Source organism: Botryllus schlosseri, chromosome 10 (genome assembly GCF_051294905.1).
Source record: "Botryllus schlosseri isolate E-star chromosome 10, Bs_hap1, whole genome shotgun sequence".
Classification (NCBI taxonomy): domain Eukaryota; kingdom Metazoa; phylum Chordata; class Ascidiacea; order Stolidobranchia; family Styelidae; genus Botryllus; species Botryllus schlosseri.
In genome coordinates, this window is record NC_137245.1 from 21,460,004 (window position 1) to 21,475,667 (window position 15,664).

Here is a 15,664-nt window from a genome sequence, read left to right on the forward strand (position 1 = left end):
CAATATATATCTGAAAAATTTAATATATATGTATTTGGAGCTAAAAAGCATATGCTCTGACCTGACAAAGGGGTACGAGCAACAAAATGTGAGGAACCCCTGGTCTGGACGAAGATGATCAATTGGGTAGCTTTTTATAAGAGATGCTTTCGGGAGGCGTAGGCCTAAATCAAATTGGTAAATGCCACTCTCCCATACCACTTCTGCAACGAAGTCCGTTGTTTTTCTTTGTGTTCCTATCATATATTCGAATAGGACTGATCCCCCTAGATATCTTGTAAAAAAACGCTATCAGTATCCCAAAGGCTCTATCTCCGTCCCTAAGGTTATATCGCATCCAGATCAATAATCACTGTTATATAGTGAATATATGTGCCAATATGAACATAAAATTCGTCTCAGTAGGGCCTATTCAAATTATGTATCTCACGAGTATATCTTATTCAAAATAAGCTTAAAACGCGCTTCGTTTAAGAAGGTATTTCGGCTGAAGAGATCGAATCAGTTATTTCGTGCGTTTGAAGGGATGGTATATAGGAGAGGCATATAGATAGCAAATAACGGATCTGTAGTATTCTCGTTGAGATATGGGTTTATCAAAGCCTACGCCTTTAGATATACTTCTTGAAGTACCAATGTATTTCCTATCCGACATTCCTTCGACACAATCGACAACTTCTCGGATATCAATTCACGAGAATCCCTTATCCAAATAGTTTATAAAGATGCCACACGTGTAGTGTAATTAATATATAATGACGCATCTCCGGTGACGTCCATAACACGACTTTTAATTCAATATCTTCGGCTTGCTACACGTCTAGGATCCCCGCTTCCAGTCAGTTGCCTTTTGCTCTTCGTTGCAACTGCATCCATTCGGAAGCTGGTTGAATAGTTGCAAATGAAAATATTTAGAAAACGATAACGAAAACTGCGAAGTTGCCCATTCGGAATTGTGCTCATTGCGTACCAGAGTTGGATCAATTGTAATTTATAATTGAGCTGAATGTAATTAATTACATCTTTTTCATGTAATTGTAATTGAAGCATTTCTATTCTGTGTAATTGTAATTGTAATTTGATAAAAATTTTGGTCAATTACAATTTCAATTACATTGTTATGGAAACCTGACAATAACAACATAAAATAATCAATCAATCAATCATTTAGTCGTCACACCAGTGAAAATCCGGAACGGACCAGGATGACGACGAGAGGCCGCAAGGCCTTAAGGCCTCAAGGCCTTAGTACACAGTCGTCACCTGTAATAATTAGTCTATTTACATCGGTGTTCTATGCGTGCCACGTTATAACTAGATAATTCAGCCATGCTAAACTGTCTCCCATACTTCAGTAGCAACAGAAAACTTTGTGAATTACGATATAGGCTAACCCAGTGGTTCTCAAACTGGGGGCGTGCCTCCTTTGGGTGGCGTGAAAGCATCTGAAGGGGGGCGCAAAGCTCCGGTAAACTGAAATTATTTCCGCGCTTGGCGCGATTCACCTCCCTTTCATAGTTATTGCTCTATGTATCGTCCGAATTTCATACTGGAGAATTCTCTCATCAAAAGTCATAACTAAGGCCATATAAAGTCATTAAAGTCATATTTTGTTCTATGCATCAGTAAGTCGTGAAATCAATTTTAACGCAAAAACCGCGCCCCTGTGAGGTATATTAAGAAAGTTATGAAGTCATATAAGGTCATATTCTGCTGGCAAGGTCATAAATCAGCTTTTCAAGTTATATAGTCATATTTGAGTTATAAAGTTGCATACTTTAAATAAAAAGTACCAATTTAAGCGGTGAAACAATTAGGCCCTAAGAAACTAAGGTAGTTACTCGTTGGGGTAGCTGGTTGAATGCTTGTCAATATAATGCTGAGAGACTTCCACAATTGAAAGAAGTAGTCAACGCATAGGTAGGTGAAGGATCCAAAGTTGATTAGTCAGTCAATTTGCCTCCACTATAACAATATTTCAAACTTAATACTCAAAAAGAAAAGTTGTACGTGCACCATCAAAGGGGCCCATGCTGATTTATATGCCCTTGATTTCGGAAAAGATCCGCTTGAGCTCAAAAATTACATTAAGAATCGATTGGACGATGTGAAACAAATTATGGAGCTACAAAGACAAGACATTTCATCAGCGCTTTATGCAAAACTGCAGAAGTGTCAACCCACATCAGCGTGTGTGGAGCGCTCATTTTCCTTACTAATATCATTTTTGTGTCCAAATCGTAACGTCCACACTACATGAAACTGTACTACAACAGTGGTTTAAAATAAAAATGGATGTGCATTACTGTTATGTGGCGTCTGTTTTACTCTTTAGTTCCGTGAGTGACGTTGTCCGCATACAAAAATAACCTTCCATACCATCATACTATCTGTAAGGATTGCTAACATTCTGGTTTCATTGTGTGATATGACGATAATGGGGCACAAAATATTTCACTGTCATAATGGGGGGCGTGTCTAAAAAAGTTAGAGAACCAGTGGGCTAAAGTAAATCTTAATATTTCAAAAATGGATGAACAGAAAATAAACTCTTCTGAAACCTGTGCTGAACCATTTCCTACAACACGGTCAGAGTTTTATTTTTAAATCTCTGACCAGTACCCAGGCTTGCTGCAACAATTGCAAAAAGAAATTCAACTTTCCAATCAAGGCTTCATCAAACTTGATCACGCATTTGTTGAGATGTTATCCCAATCTTACCTCCAATCTTGGCCAAATTTCCTGGGGCCAAAAATTTTCGCACCCTAATGTTCATCAAATGCAATCTAACAGTCTCCGAGCAAGTGAAAATGTAAATGCGAACCAAAATGTTGTAATTCGTAGTTATCAGGAGTTTTTTTCCTTCTGCATTTATTTTAATTTTACACATCTTATCGGCATCATCCTTATCGCTGACGCCTTACCAATTACATTTCATTATCCTCATTCAGCTCTAAATAGCCTAATCGTTTGATTACATTTCATTGATTGTCTTATAGCCTATTCGCTGTTAGTCGCTCAAACTTTTGTTTGTTAACAGTCGCTTGAAACACATTTGTGTGTTTGTAGTTTTCAGTACTCATGATTAGAAATAGTTCGAATACGTTCGAGTTTTGTTTAATTAAAGGGTATTCAACGTATCATGAATGAAACATGAATAGCTTGAGATTGTTCCTAATTACGTCGCTACCGAATCAATTACATGTTCAACAGTAATTGTAATTGTAATTGTAATTAATAACTTGTTTAACAGTAATTGTAATTGCAATTGTAATCTGATATTTTTAGCATTGAGTAATTGTAATTGTAATGTAATTGAAACATGCAAGGGAGCAATTGTAATTGTAATTGAACTGAATTAATGTAATTGATCCAACTCTGTTGCGTACAGACCTATATGTATAACTATGTCGAATGAGTGCGTATGCTCAGAATGTTGGTAACTCAAAAATTCGCCTTATTCAAAAGGCCGATGAGCGTCTTGGAATCCATAATCACTCATATCTCAAATGATACGTCGCGGAGAAGAGAATGGAAAGGCGAGGCATAACCGTCAAAGAAGAACACACGGATCATGAACACTAACAATGACACTCTTATATCTGGCATCATCAATGCAATGTCACCAGTATGCCAAGGTGGATATTAGATTGATGGGCCCCACATGTTCGTTTCAACGTCATTCTATTTGTTCATTGCATCGCATTGTGTCTTATACATCACATAGATGACACTATAGTGAGCATCACTGGTTTATGGTCATGATGCATGACGGTGTTCTAAGATAGCGATTGCACACTTTCTTACCCTGATATAGAATTTGATGACGTAATAGGATCCGTATCGATTGATGATAGCATTTTCTTTTTTCCAACCGTAAGTGGTGTAGCATTTGCACGTTGGCCAGGAGCAACATCTGGAGCACACTTCACCTTCTTTCCTGTGTGAGGAAGAATATGTAAATAGAACGCTGATTTGGTTGCACCGGGTGGGGCGGGCTTCCCACATTATTCGTTTTTAATGCTTTGTGTCGTCACATTGCTCGTTACGTCACATAATAACTGTAAAGTCACGTGGTTCTGATTTTGTTTTTTCCCGCTTATATAGGCTACTCACTAAGGAAATACATAGAAAAATGAACTCATATTCAGCAATATGATTTGTCTTGGTCGAGTCAATCGTCAATATGCTATACGAATCGAGTCATTATCACGATCAGACGTGGTCAGTAACGGAGTACTTCTACTCCTACTCAAGTATAGGTTTTGTGTAAATTCACCATACTTATTAAAGCAGTTATAATTTCGAACTATGTTTGACGAAAAACTACTAGTTTTTATAAATTAATTACTTTCCTACTAAAGTAGAAAGTAATTATTGGTTTGGTTTCCATCACTTTCGTGAGTGAAATCTTCGTAAGAACTGGGAGAAATTGCCCCTGTATCAAGGCAGCAGGGTATATTTGCAAAAATCGCTCGATTTATACCGCCATCAATCATTTTGCATTGTGGCAAAGAAATTTCGAAAGTGTAACCCCCTCCGATTCAACATTAAAGATATGCGACGCCTCGACCACATCTACTTTATAAAACTGCTTACTTAAGTAATTTTAGGTTGTATCATTTTATGCGTGTACTTGAATTGGTTTCAGAATGTCTTAGAAAATCGTTACTTCTACATGTAATCGAGTAGCAGTTTACGGCATTACTTCTTCTGCTGCCTGAGCAGCAATGCTGATTAATTTGAACAACTGGACACGATTCATTAGAAGATTGTTGTGACACTATACGCTAGTAGTAGTATAGATCGGTCGTGAGGTGCGTGGGGCTCTTATGGGTGCGGTGGCACGGTGCCGTGAAAACTCGTGGTGGCACGGTGACCCTTATCTCTTATGGGTGCGGTGGCACGGTGCCATTGTGTCTTATGGCTGCGGTGGGCATGGTTACCTTTTCGGGTATAGGCTGCGGCGGTACGGTGCCGTGAAAACTCGTGGTGGCATGGTTACCTTTTCGGGTATAGGCTGCGGCGGCACGGTGTCGTGAAAACTCGTGGCGGCATGGTTACCTTTTCGGGTATAGGCGCGGTGACATGGTGACCTTTCAGGTAGAGATGATTTGACTAACGTTGTGGGTATAGGCGGCGGTGGCACGGTGTTGAATATGTATCAAGTAAATACTGACGTGAATGGTTCTTAGTTAATGTATACGTCACAAATTATTATATATGACCAATTTGAAGTAATCCCAACGTTTACGGTGAGTGCGACAATGATATATCGTTATTCTTATGGCGGGGGTCGCAAGCGGCTCTTATGTCTTATGGCGGGGGTGACAAGCGGCTATTGTGGCTTGTGGTCGCACGGTAACCCTTTTCAGCATAGGGATCGGTCGCACGCGGCTTCGTTGTTGGTATGTCGTACTTTCAGCCAAAAGGTGTGAAATAATTTGGTGAATCTAGGAATCACTAGCAAGGTAATATTCGGTAATTAGTTTACCAGAGAGCCGACGTAGACGGCGATTCCAATATCAACAATAACCGCGTTCGCAAACTATCACTTCAAATAGGTGTGAAATAGATTACAAATCCTACGATCACTCACAAGATACCGCTTCAGGCATATCGATCTATCGCTCAATACATAATCGAAGTTGAATTGTAATTGAATGCGTAAATTTATAACCTCGACATCAAGATTCGAAAACAACAACTTGATGCTTTATGTTCTAAGTCTAATTGCATGATAAGCACAATAATGGGGCGAATAACAGAACCGCCACCGGCGGGACTAGAATACCAACAAATTGTCACTTATTTCTACTCTAACCGTAATCCTTCGCGAAGTTGACACTTATTCAAAAAGGTGTGAAATAATTTGAAAATCCTACGAACGCTCACAGGATAACGCTGCAGACATAACCATCGCTCGCGACTTGGTGTTACAGGCATGCCGATCACTCACGAGGTATTATTTTGGTAATTAGTTTGTCGCAGAACTGGATTTCTCTGGTAAGATTAAATATGTAACGAATAACAGAACCGTCGCAGACGGTGATTCGAATACCGACAAATTCTCACTTATTTCTGATCCAACCCTAATCCGCTGTGAAGTTGACGCTTATTCAAAAAAGGTGTGAAATAATTGTAAAAATCCTACGTCGCTGACACGATAATGCATCAGGCATAGCGATCTAGTTATAGTACAGCGTCGGAATCCATTCGCGAGACGTTCTATAGGTCAATTGAGATAATCCGAAACGAAATATTTTGACTCCGGCGTAGTGTGAATTGAAATAGGATTGACAAACATGACTACCATCTTTCCAAGTACCATTTCGATATTATACGCACATTGATTTGAAACAAGTAATGAAACATTACAACTCTATTCACGATCCAGCTTTCCGTTTGTCAAAGATACATTTTAACATCTTACCATACTCAAAAGAATTATTCATAACATTAACCGGTGTTAAAAATCTAGTTTTCACTTACTTGATTATATCACTACAACTCGCAAACTTGAATTAATTCATCCTGGTTGTATTCATATGACCGATAATTTTTATTCAACTGTAAAGGTCGTTACTATTCTGTAAGACAAAGTATTTACTAATCGGTACATATACGACTTGACATAACCTATTACATTTTGAGTATACGAGATTTGAGTGTCTGAACAATAACTGAGAATTAAATTAACACAAGTGAATCCGAATATTACAGCGTAAAAGATATTGGAATGTCAGCAACTCTGTACGGTCATATTTACTACCACATTACCTAATTTACCCGGCCAACTTGTCATGATCATTCCTGAAATCAACACAAACATGACCACTGACTTGAGTTAACCACAAAACAGCATCAAGTTTTAAATCCACTTGTAGCTTACGGATTATTTGAATGCGGGTTATGTTTTATTGCAATTGAGTTAACGGAAATAGTATTACGGCTCGACATCTTACCATCGTACGATATTCAAAGAGTCAACCACAAAAACATTGTCAAGTAAATCCGTTACCCGACCAACTCAAGCAGTATCAGTATGAAAAACAGCCAAGCATACACGAGTCCATACAATCACTAAATCCTAAAATCCATAACAAGTTCGATTTTACTCATATCCCTACGACGCATCATTTTTATTCAACTTTAAAAGTCGTTACTATTCTGTAAGATAGAGGAATTACTCCGCGGTATATTCTGCAAGACAAAGTAATTATTACTCGATATATTTTGTAAGACAAAAGTAATTACTCTTCGGAACAGGCGACTAGAGATTAACATAATATGTTTGAGTATACGAGATTTGAAAGTCTGATCAACGTATAGTTGCGACTTCATTTCTTACAATCGAACGCTGGTGTTATATCGAAAGTTATCATTCTGTTAACATAAGGATTGATACATTGATGTGAAATATGCAATAGTTGATCATGACTTGATTATTAAATTATTCGCATTAATTAGACCCGGCGTTGTGGTAAAGGTTATTATGACAGCAACAAACTTTTCACTACCATGGCTATTAACATATTGAGTTGTAAAACTATACTTATCTGAAATGTTCATGATTGAAAAATTATTCCACTTTGGTACATATCACTCTGCGTATCGCGGATATCAGAAAATATTTTACAAATGTAATTGTTTCCAGTAACCAAGACTAAAGATGAAACAACAATTTCGTTTGCTTATTAACAACCGGTGCAATACTTTATTGTCGGAATCTGTGACATCGAATTGAAACATACGCACATTACGCAGTATGAAAATATCACTTTGGGCTCCGGGGCGGTGTCATTTAATCTGTGTTAAACTGTGTTCACACTCTCTGTCGAAAAGGCGTGAAATGTAAAAACATTACGAGGTCACACTCTAAGACTTTGATCATCAAAAAAAGTAAATAGAGGTATCTTTACAGGATCGATTCTATTCAACTGGTCTTGGTTAATACAAAACCCATAACAATAATATCGAAGTATGTGCTACACTGAAATCTACAAAAATGTGTTTGTATTGCTGTTCATAGTAGTGATATCGGTTCGAATCTCCAGAATAATTGTCATCATGTAACCAAACTAAGGAAAGTTGTTGTCAATTTGTATGATGTTCACTGAATGCGTACTAGAACTAATTGTGTAACGCACACGATCAGAGAAATTGGAAATTTTCGCATTGTCATTCGTCACAATACTCGGTCACTAAAATACGTTACTTGGATGTGATTGAATCGCTGGTAGTTAACTCGATAAATCAAACCCCTAAGAAATTTCACTCACTCATTGGATATTAAACAGTGTCGCCTAATCGGTGTGGATCGCTTTTTCTAAATACAAATCATACCTGGCCATCGCTGATAATTAACTCGGTAAATCAAAACCCTAAGAAATTTCACTCACTCGTTGGATATTAAACAGTGTCACCTAATCGGTGTAGATCGTTTTCTAAATGTAAATCATATAGGTCCAGCAGAAAAATGTTCACCAACTCGGAAATGAAACCAATGTGTTGGTCTCCTTTCGATATTTTGTTTGGATCAAATACTTTGCAATGAACACATTTGAGTGGTTGGGCTTTACATCATCAAGCTGTCATTTGTAAATCAAGATTTCGGTAAACTTGTAAATGTATCGTTTAACTAACCGACATTTAGTGATTGGTGAACATACCAAACGATACACATCCACCTCGAAATACTTCGTTGACCGTAATTTCCATCATCGTAATAATCGAAGTACATTTGTGTCGAATTCGTAACAACCGACTTTTCTATGACATGAAAAATTTTTGACAAGTTATACTTAGAAGGTTGGTACATATCGCAAAAAAAAATATATTATTTATATTGATACTGTTACTCCATTGATCGGTATTTTCAAACGAGTCGATTTTCAAACGAGTAAAATTTATTACTCGAGTTGTTCCGCTTACTATATTTAAATGTTAACTCATCCATCTTTCAAAGCCACAACGAACAACGATAAAAAGTATGCAATCAAACACAACATGTTTTACTTTTGTAGGACACTAATTATTATCTCATTTCATACTAAGTGTATAAGAAAGATATTCATGACACACGAAAATATTCGATATTCCCATGCTACGAACCTGTACAATGATTGGTGGCGCTTTCAAACTGTTTCGATGTCACAAGAACTTTATTGTCTGAATGGTTGTTCATGTATCTTAATGATCAAATAGTTCAACACAGAACTAGTAAGAACAGAAACATCAGAGTTATTTACACAAAAGTTTGTATGCGTGCAGTATGCGAATACCATGTGTAAGTCGAGCCAAGTTTAGTTAACACAAATTCATTACAACGGAACCGCGTAAACTTTCGTGAAAGAAAAGCATACCCACTTCCCGAGGGTTCTGTCAATGTCATAACAATAAACCAGATACTCCAACAACAGAGTACATATGTTTTCTAGTCGCGACCCTTACATCTTTCACATAGATCAATCTACTTTGCTACCGAAAAGTGCTGAGTCATCACATGATTGTCCTCACAACAACCAGTAGATGGAGCTGTATTAAAATTTTCCAAACCCTTTGCCCACCAGTGACAAATTGTTTAGTGTATCGAGTTGTTGTTCAGCGTCAAGTCTCCATGTTGAAGCATACATTAAAACAGTGCAATCCAAATAAAACCACGAATCTATTTTCATTTCCTCACAAACTGCCACACACAGAAAAATAAATTTTATTCCGCCACAAACATACTTGTAACCAATCGCTTTCATTAAACACACAACACCATAAAAGTATTTACTTTCTACAACATAGACATTCCGATGTAGTCAAGAAATATTTTTATTAATCAAAATCATCGACTTCTGTTTACGGTGTTGGTGTGTGCATGGCATACATGTGGGGCCCGTATTAAAATGGACACGACACGACTGAATGTAAGGAGATAGAAGTCTATCGCATAGATTTACATGTGGTCTTCGCTACGGCTTCAAAAACGAATCATCTCTTTTGCATTGATTGAGACCGAACAAGTTAGTTACATGTATTCGCGGTCATGATTGTGTTTGTCATATGCGAATGATAGGGTTACTGTCAAATCTACATGCAACAACCTTCTGACACTCATAATAGTGTTTTTATTCTCCCCCTTCTTAATTGTAGACTCACGACAAGTATATGGTACAACTGGACAACTACGTTTAACAAGACCAACGACACTGAACACACACCTCTTACCCTAGTAACAATATCGTTTTCGTTTGGAAATATATTTTTTTTCCTAGAGTAGCAAACTATTTTCGTTTAGAAATATATTTTTTCCTTGAGTAACAAACCCTTTTTCACTTGGAAATATATTTTTTCTCTGGGTAACAAACCTTTTTCACTTGGAAATATATTTTTTCCCTGAGCAACAAACCATTTTCACTTGGCGATCCACCGTTTACCTGAGTAAAAATATCATTTTCCTTTGAAGATCTGGCGTTTACCCATACTAACAAATCATTTTCACTTGGAAAAATACTTTACTGGAAACAATTACATTTGTAAAATATTTTCTGATATCCGCGATACGCAGAGTGATATGTACCAAAGTGGAATAATTTTTCAATCATGAACATTTCAGATAAGTATAGTTTTACAACTCAATATGTTAATAGCCATGGTAGTGAAAAGTTTGTTGCTGTCATAATAACCTTTACCACAACGCCGGGTCTAATTAATGCGAATAATTTAATAATCAAGTCATGATCAACTATTGCATATTTCACAACAATGTATCAATCCTTATGTTAACAGAATGATAACTTTCGATATAACACCAGCGTTCGATTGTAAGAAATGAAGTCGCAACTATACGTTGATCAGACTTTCAAATCTCGTATACTCAAACATATTATGTTAATCTCTAGTCGCCTGTTCCGAAGAGTAATTACTTTTGTCTTACAAAATATATCGAGTAATAATTACTTTGTCTTGCAGAATATACCGCGGAGTAATTCCTCTATCTTACAGAATAGTAACGACTTTTAAAGTTGAATAAAAATGATGCGTCGTAGGGATATGAGTAAAATCGAACTTGTTATGGATTTTAGGATTTAGTGATTGTATGGACTCGTGTATGCTTGGCTGTTTTTCATACTGATACTGCTTGAGTTGGTCGGGTAACGGATTTACTTGACAATGTTTTTGTGGTTGACTCTTTGAATATCGTACGATGGTAAGATGTCGAGCCGTAATACTATTTCCGTTAACTCAATTGCAATAAAACATAACCCGCATTCAAATAATCCGTAAGCTACAAGTGGATTTAAAACTTGATGCTGTTTTGTGGTTAACTCAAGTCAGTGGTCATGTTTGTGTTGATTTCAGGAATGATCATGACAAGTTGGCCGGGTAAATTAGGTAATGTGGTAGTAAATATGACCGTACAGAGTTGCTGACATTCCAATATCTTTTACGCTGTAATATTCGGATTCACTTGTGTTAATTTAATTCTCAGTTATTGTTCAGACACTCAAATCTCGTATACTCAAAATGTAATAGGTTATGTCAAGTCGTATATGTACCGATTAGTAAATACTTTGTCTTACAGAATAGTAACGACCTTTACAGTTGAATAAAAATTATCGGTCATATGAATACAACCAGGATGAATTAATTCAAGTTTGCGAGTTGTAGTGATATAATCAAGTAAGTGAAAACTAGATTTTTAACACCGGTTAATGTTATGAATAATTCTTTTGAGTATGGTAAGATGTTAAAATGTATCTTTGACAAACGGAAAGCTGGATCGTGAATAGAGTTGTAATGTTTCATTACTTGTTTCAAATCAATGTGCGTATAATATCGAAATGGTACTTGGAAAGATGGTAGTCATGTTTGTCAATCCTATTTCAATTCACACTACGCCGGAGTCAAAATATTTCGTTTCGGATTATCTCAATTGACCTATAGAACGTCTCGCGAATGGATTCCGACGCTGTACTATAACTAGATCGCTATGCCTGATGCATTATCGTGTCAGCGACGTAGGATTTTTACAATTATTTCACACCTTTTTTGAATAAGCGTCAACTTCACAGAGGATTAGGGTTGGATCAGAAATAAGTGAGAATTTGTCGGTATTCGAATCACCGTCTGCGACGGTTCTGTTATTCGTTACATATTTAATCTTACCAGAGAAATCCAGTTCTGCGACAAACTAATTACCAAAATAATACCTCGTGAGTGATCGGCATGCCTGTAACACCAAGTCGCGAGCGATGGTTATGTCTGCAGCGTTATCCTGTGAGCGTTCGTAGGATTTTCAAATTATTTCACACCTTTTTGAATAAGTGTCAACTTCGCGAAGGATTACGGTTAGAGTAGAAATAAGTGACAATTTGTTGGTATTCTAGTCCCGCCGGTGGCGGTTCTGTTATTCGCCCCATTATTGTGCTTATCATGCAATTAGACTTAGAACATAAAGCATCAAGTTGTTGTTTTCGAATCTTGATGTCGAGGTTATAAATTTACGCATTCAATTACAATTCAACTTCGATTATGTATTGAGCGATAGATCGATATGCCTGAAGCGGTATCTTGTGAGTGATCGTAGGATTTGTAATCTATTTCACACCTATTTGAAGTGATAGTTTGCGAACGCGGTTATTGTTGATATTGGAATCGCCGTCTACGTCGGCTCTCTGGTAAACTAATTACCGAATATTACCTTGCTAGTGATTCCTAGATTCACCAAATTATTTCACACCTTTTGGCTGAAAGTACGACATACCAACAACGAAGCCGCGTGCGACCGATCCCTATGCTGAAAAGGGTTACCGTGCGACCACAAGCCACAATAGCCGCTTGTCACCCCCGCCATAAGACATAAGAGCCGCTTGCGACCCCCGCCATAAGAATAACGATATATCATTGTCGCACTCACCGTAAACGTTGGGATTACTTCAAATTGGTCATATATAATAATTTGTGACGTATACATTAACTAAGAACCATTCACGTCAGTATTTACTTGATACATATTCAACACCGTGCCACCGCCGCCTATACCCACAACGTTAGTCAAATCATCTCTACCTGAAAGGTCACCATGTCACCGCGCCTATACCCGAAAAGGTAACCATGCCGCCACGAGTTTTCACGACACCGTGCCGCCGCAGCCTATACCCGAAAAGGTAACCATGCCACCACGAGTTTTCACGGCACCGTACCGCCGCAGCCTATACCCGAAAAGGTAACCATGCCCACCGCAGCCATAAGACACAATGGCACCGTGCCACCGCACCCATAAGAGATAAGGGTCACCGTGCCACCACGAGTTTTCACGGCACCGTGCCACCGCACCCATAAGAGCCCCACGCACCTCACGACCGATCTATACTACTACTTACGCTGTCAACCATATATTCGTTGAAGATTTGCTGGAGCTTATATATAACGTGTGTCGTTGTTCGTAGTATTCATGGTGTTTTTCGACTGCAAAGGTCATTTACACCAGGCCGGTATTCCTTATTGTGTTTCCGTTGCTGCCGACTTGTAGCACGGCCCACTTTCAGGCTTTTAAAGATGCCACTAATGCTTATCAGATTGCGAAGAGACTCCTAGATAAACCTACAACATATGTTAATGATTTCCAGAGTCGATATCGGTCGGACTCGAATTGAACCAAATTTGGTGTGCAACGTTTTTTAGGGTGAACTGACAATTTAATCAGTGAATAGCTGGAATCCGGAAAAAACGTTATTTTTGAACAGCCCTAGTGAGCAGATGCCGCTGGACAAGGCAGGTGCAGAAATAACCCTGTAGGCCTTCGAAGTCTTGCACCACCCCTCCATGCCTTCCCAGTAATACTGAGCTCCAAGCGGGAAGGCCACGGATACCACTTTTACTGATCACATAATTGGTCTGACCCAACCGGGGATTGAACACACGACCTACTGATCTGTTCGATTCGAGTTGAATGGAAACTAGAAATATATGGTCACGTATTTATAGTAGAAATAGTAGTGTATTATAGCCTACTTCAAAGTCACACATATCACTGTATATAGCTGCAGTGTTACAGCGCACGGAGTTTGGTACCGCATGTAGCCAAAATGGAACTTTAATTCACGAACCTGCAGCCTGTGGCGATATACTTATGCGTTTTGTAGAACGTGAATTTCAGGCCGCAATAATATCCCTCTGTCGCCTCGGCAAAGCATCGAGAAGTTGGGCACCTTTTAGCGATCGATGAAGGCCGACACTTGGTGAGAAATTTTCTAAAATTTATAATTTCTATTGAAAAGCAATACTCATCGCGATCTACCAGCACTGCCTACCTTTCGGGCGCGCATGATCCATAATTAGGAAGAATGGATCGGCTTGCGCCCAAGGTTGTGCTTCCATCGGGAGCGGGGACCGGTTTCAATTCGCCAGGTGCGTCGGAGCTGACTAAGCCCAACAAGCTAGCGACTATCAGAAAGGAAATCATGATTAGCAGCTTCGTTTACGGATAAAACGAATTATAATCCGGGTGGTTCATCTCATATATATAGCCTGCGTATAGTGTGTACTGTATAAGCACTCGGAAAAAAGAAGAGAGGGAAATACCAACAAAGCAATTATGAGAATGATACAATAAGTAATAATTGAATAAGATACTTTCACTCGCTAGAAAACGACTTGATATTTAAACTGCTATAGCAAAACATTGTTCCTGTGCCAGTAGCCAAACTTTACTCGGCAATTGTAGGAGCGCTTGCTACTGACCACCTCTGGGTGAGACATGCATTCGTATACGACCGTAACAGAAATCGAGAAGTCAAAAACGTGATCCAAAAATGCTGTTGGGTCATGGGTTGATACGGATATTGTTCATAAAAAAGAGCGTGTTGTAGGTCTAAATGCCATTGTGGGGATGACTCGAATTATGTCTTGACTCATTTTTCGAGTCACTTGACGTCATTCCAATTAGGCTACCTCTTTACAATGACTTGACTTGACTGGGACTCGACGTATGTGAAATAGGAAACGACTCGTGACTCGCAATCAAATTTTCGAGTCAATTTCCAAGCCATTAAATATTTTACTCCCCGAAATATTATGAATGAACCTCTAGGCTGAACTGATGAGTGGCGTCATCAATACTACGTTTTCAATATGTTCATTAGAATCATTACATTATCAGACACATCTCAAACAAATTGCTTTGGCATGCTCAGTAATTGCCGTTAGGCCTGCTGACTTTATGATAGCAGAATAACCATGTACAAATTTATACAGTGTGCGTCTAGCTGAGACACCGTGGAGTTGTGCATCAATCAGGTCTAAGTATACATCATTGGATGTGCTATAATGCAAATAATAGGATTTACTTCCACTTTAGGAAGCGTACAGGCCTATATTAGGAATTTGTCTTCGTCGAATGACCGAAACTGCGATCTTTAAATCCCGGTATTCAGTCATGATTTGGAGTGGCCTAAACGTGATCAAAACATTGCTATCAGGAGCTATTATGGGTATAAGTTACGATTTTCAATCTATAAGAATTCAAAAATACCCTTCGGCTCGGAAATTTTTAATCGACGTGATTTGTGGACTCCGGCCATTGCAAATTTTAGTGGCGGTAGCGGCAATCGTACATAGTACAGAGTACAGTACTCCACTATACGCTACTCTCTTTCCCCCGAGCGAGATA

The 15,664-nt window shown here is 38.4% G+C and overlaps 1 protein-coding gene across 1 annotated transcript; it reads right to left on the reverse strand.

Annotated features, from left to right (window-relative positions):
- Positions 1-700: 700 nt before the first annotated feature.
- Positions 701-14,497, reverse strand: LOC145449151 (uncharacterized). Its single transcript, XM_080327618.1, has 4 exons — positions 14,307-14,497; positions 14,103-14,246; positions 3,808-3,940; positions 701-883 (listed from the first exon to the last, which is right to left on the reverse strand). Exons 1-4 carry the CDS (start codon positions 14,456-14,458, stop codon positions 821-823), a joined length of 492 nt encoding a protein of 163 aa, XP_080183744.1. The 5' UTR covers positions 14,459-14,497; the 3' UTR covers positions 701-820.
- Between the last annotated feature and the right edge of the window lie 1,167 nt (positions 14,498-15,664).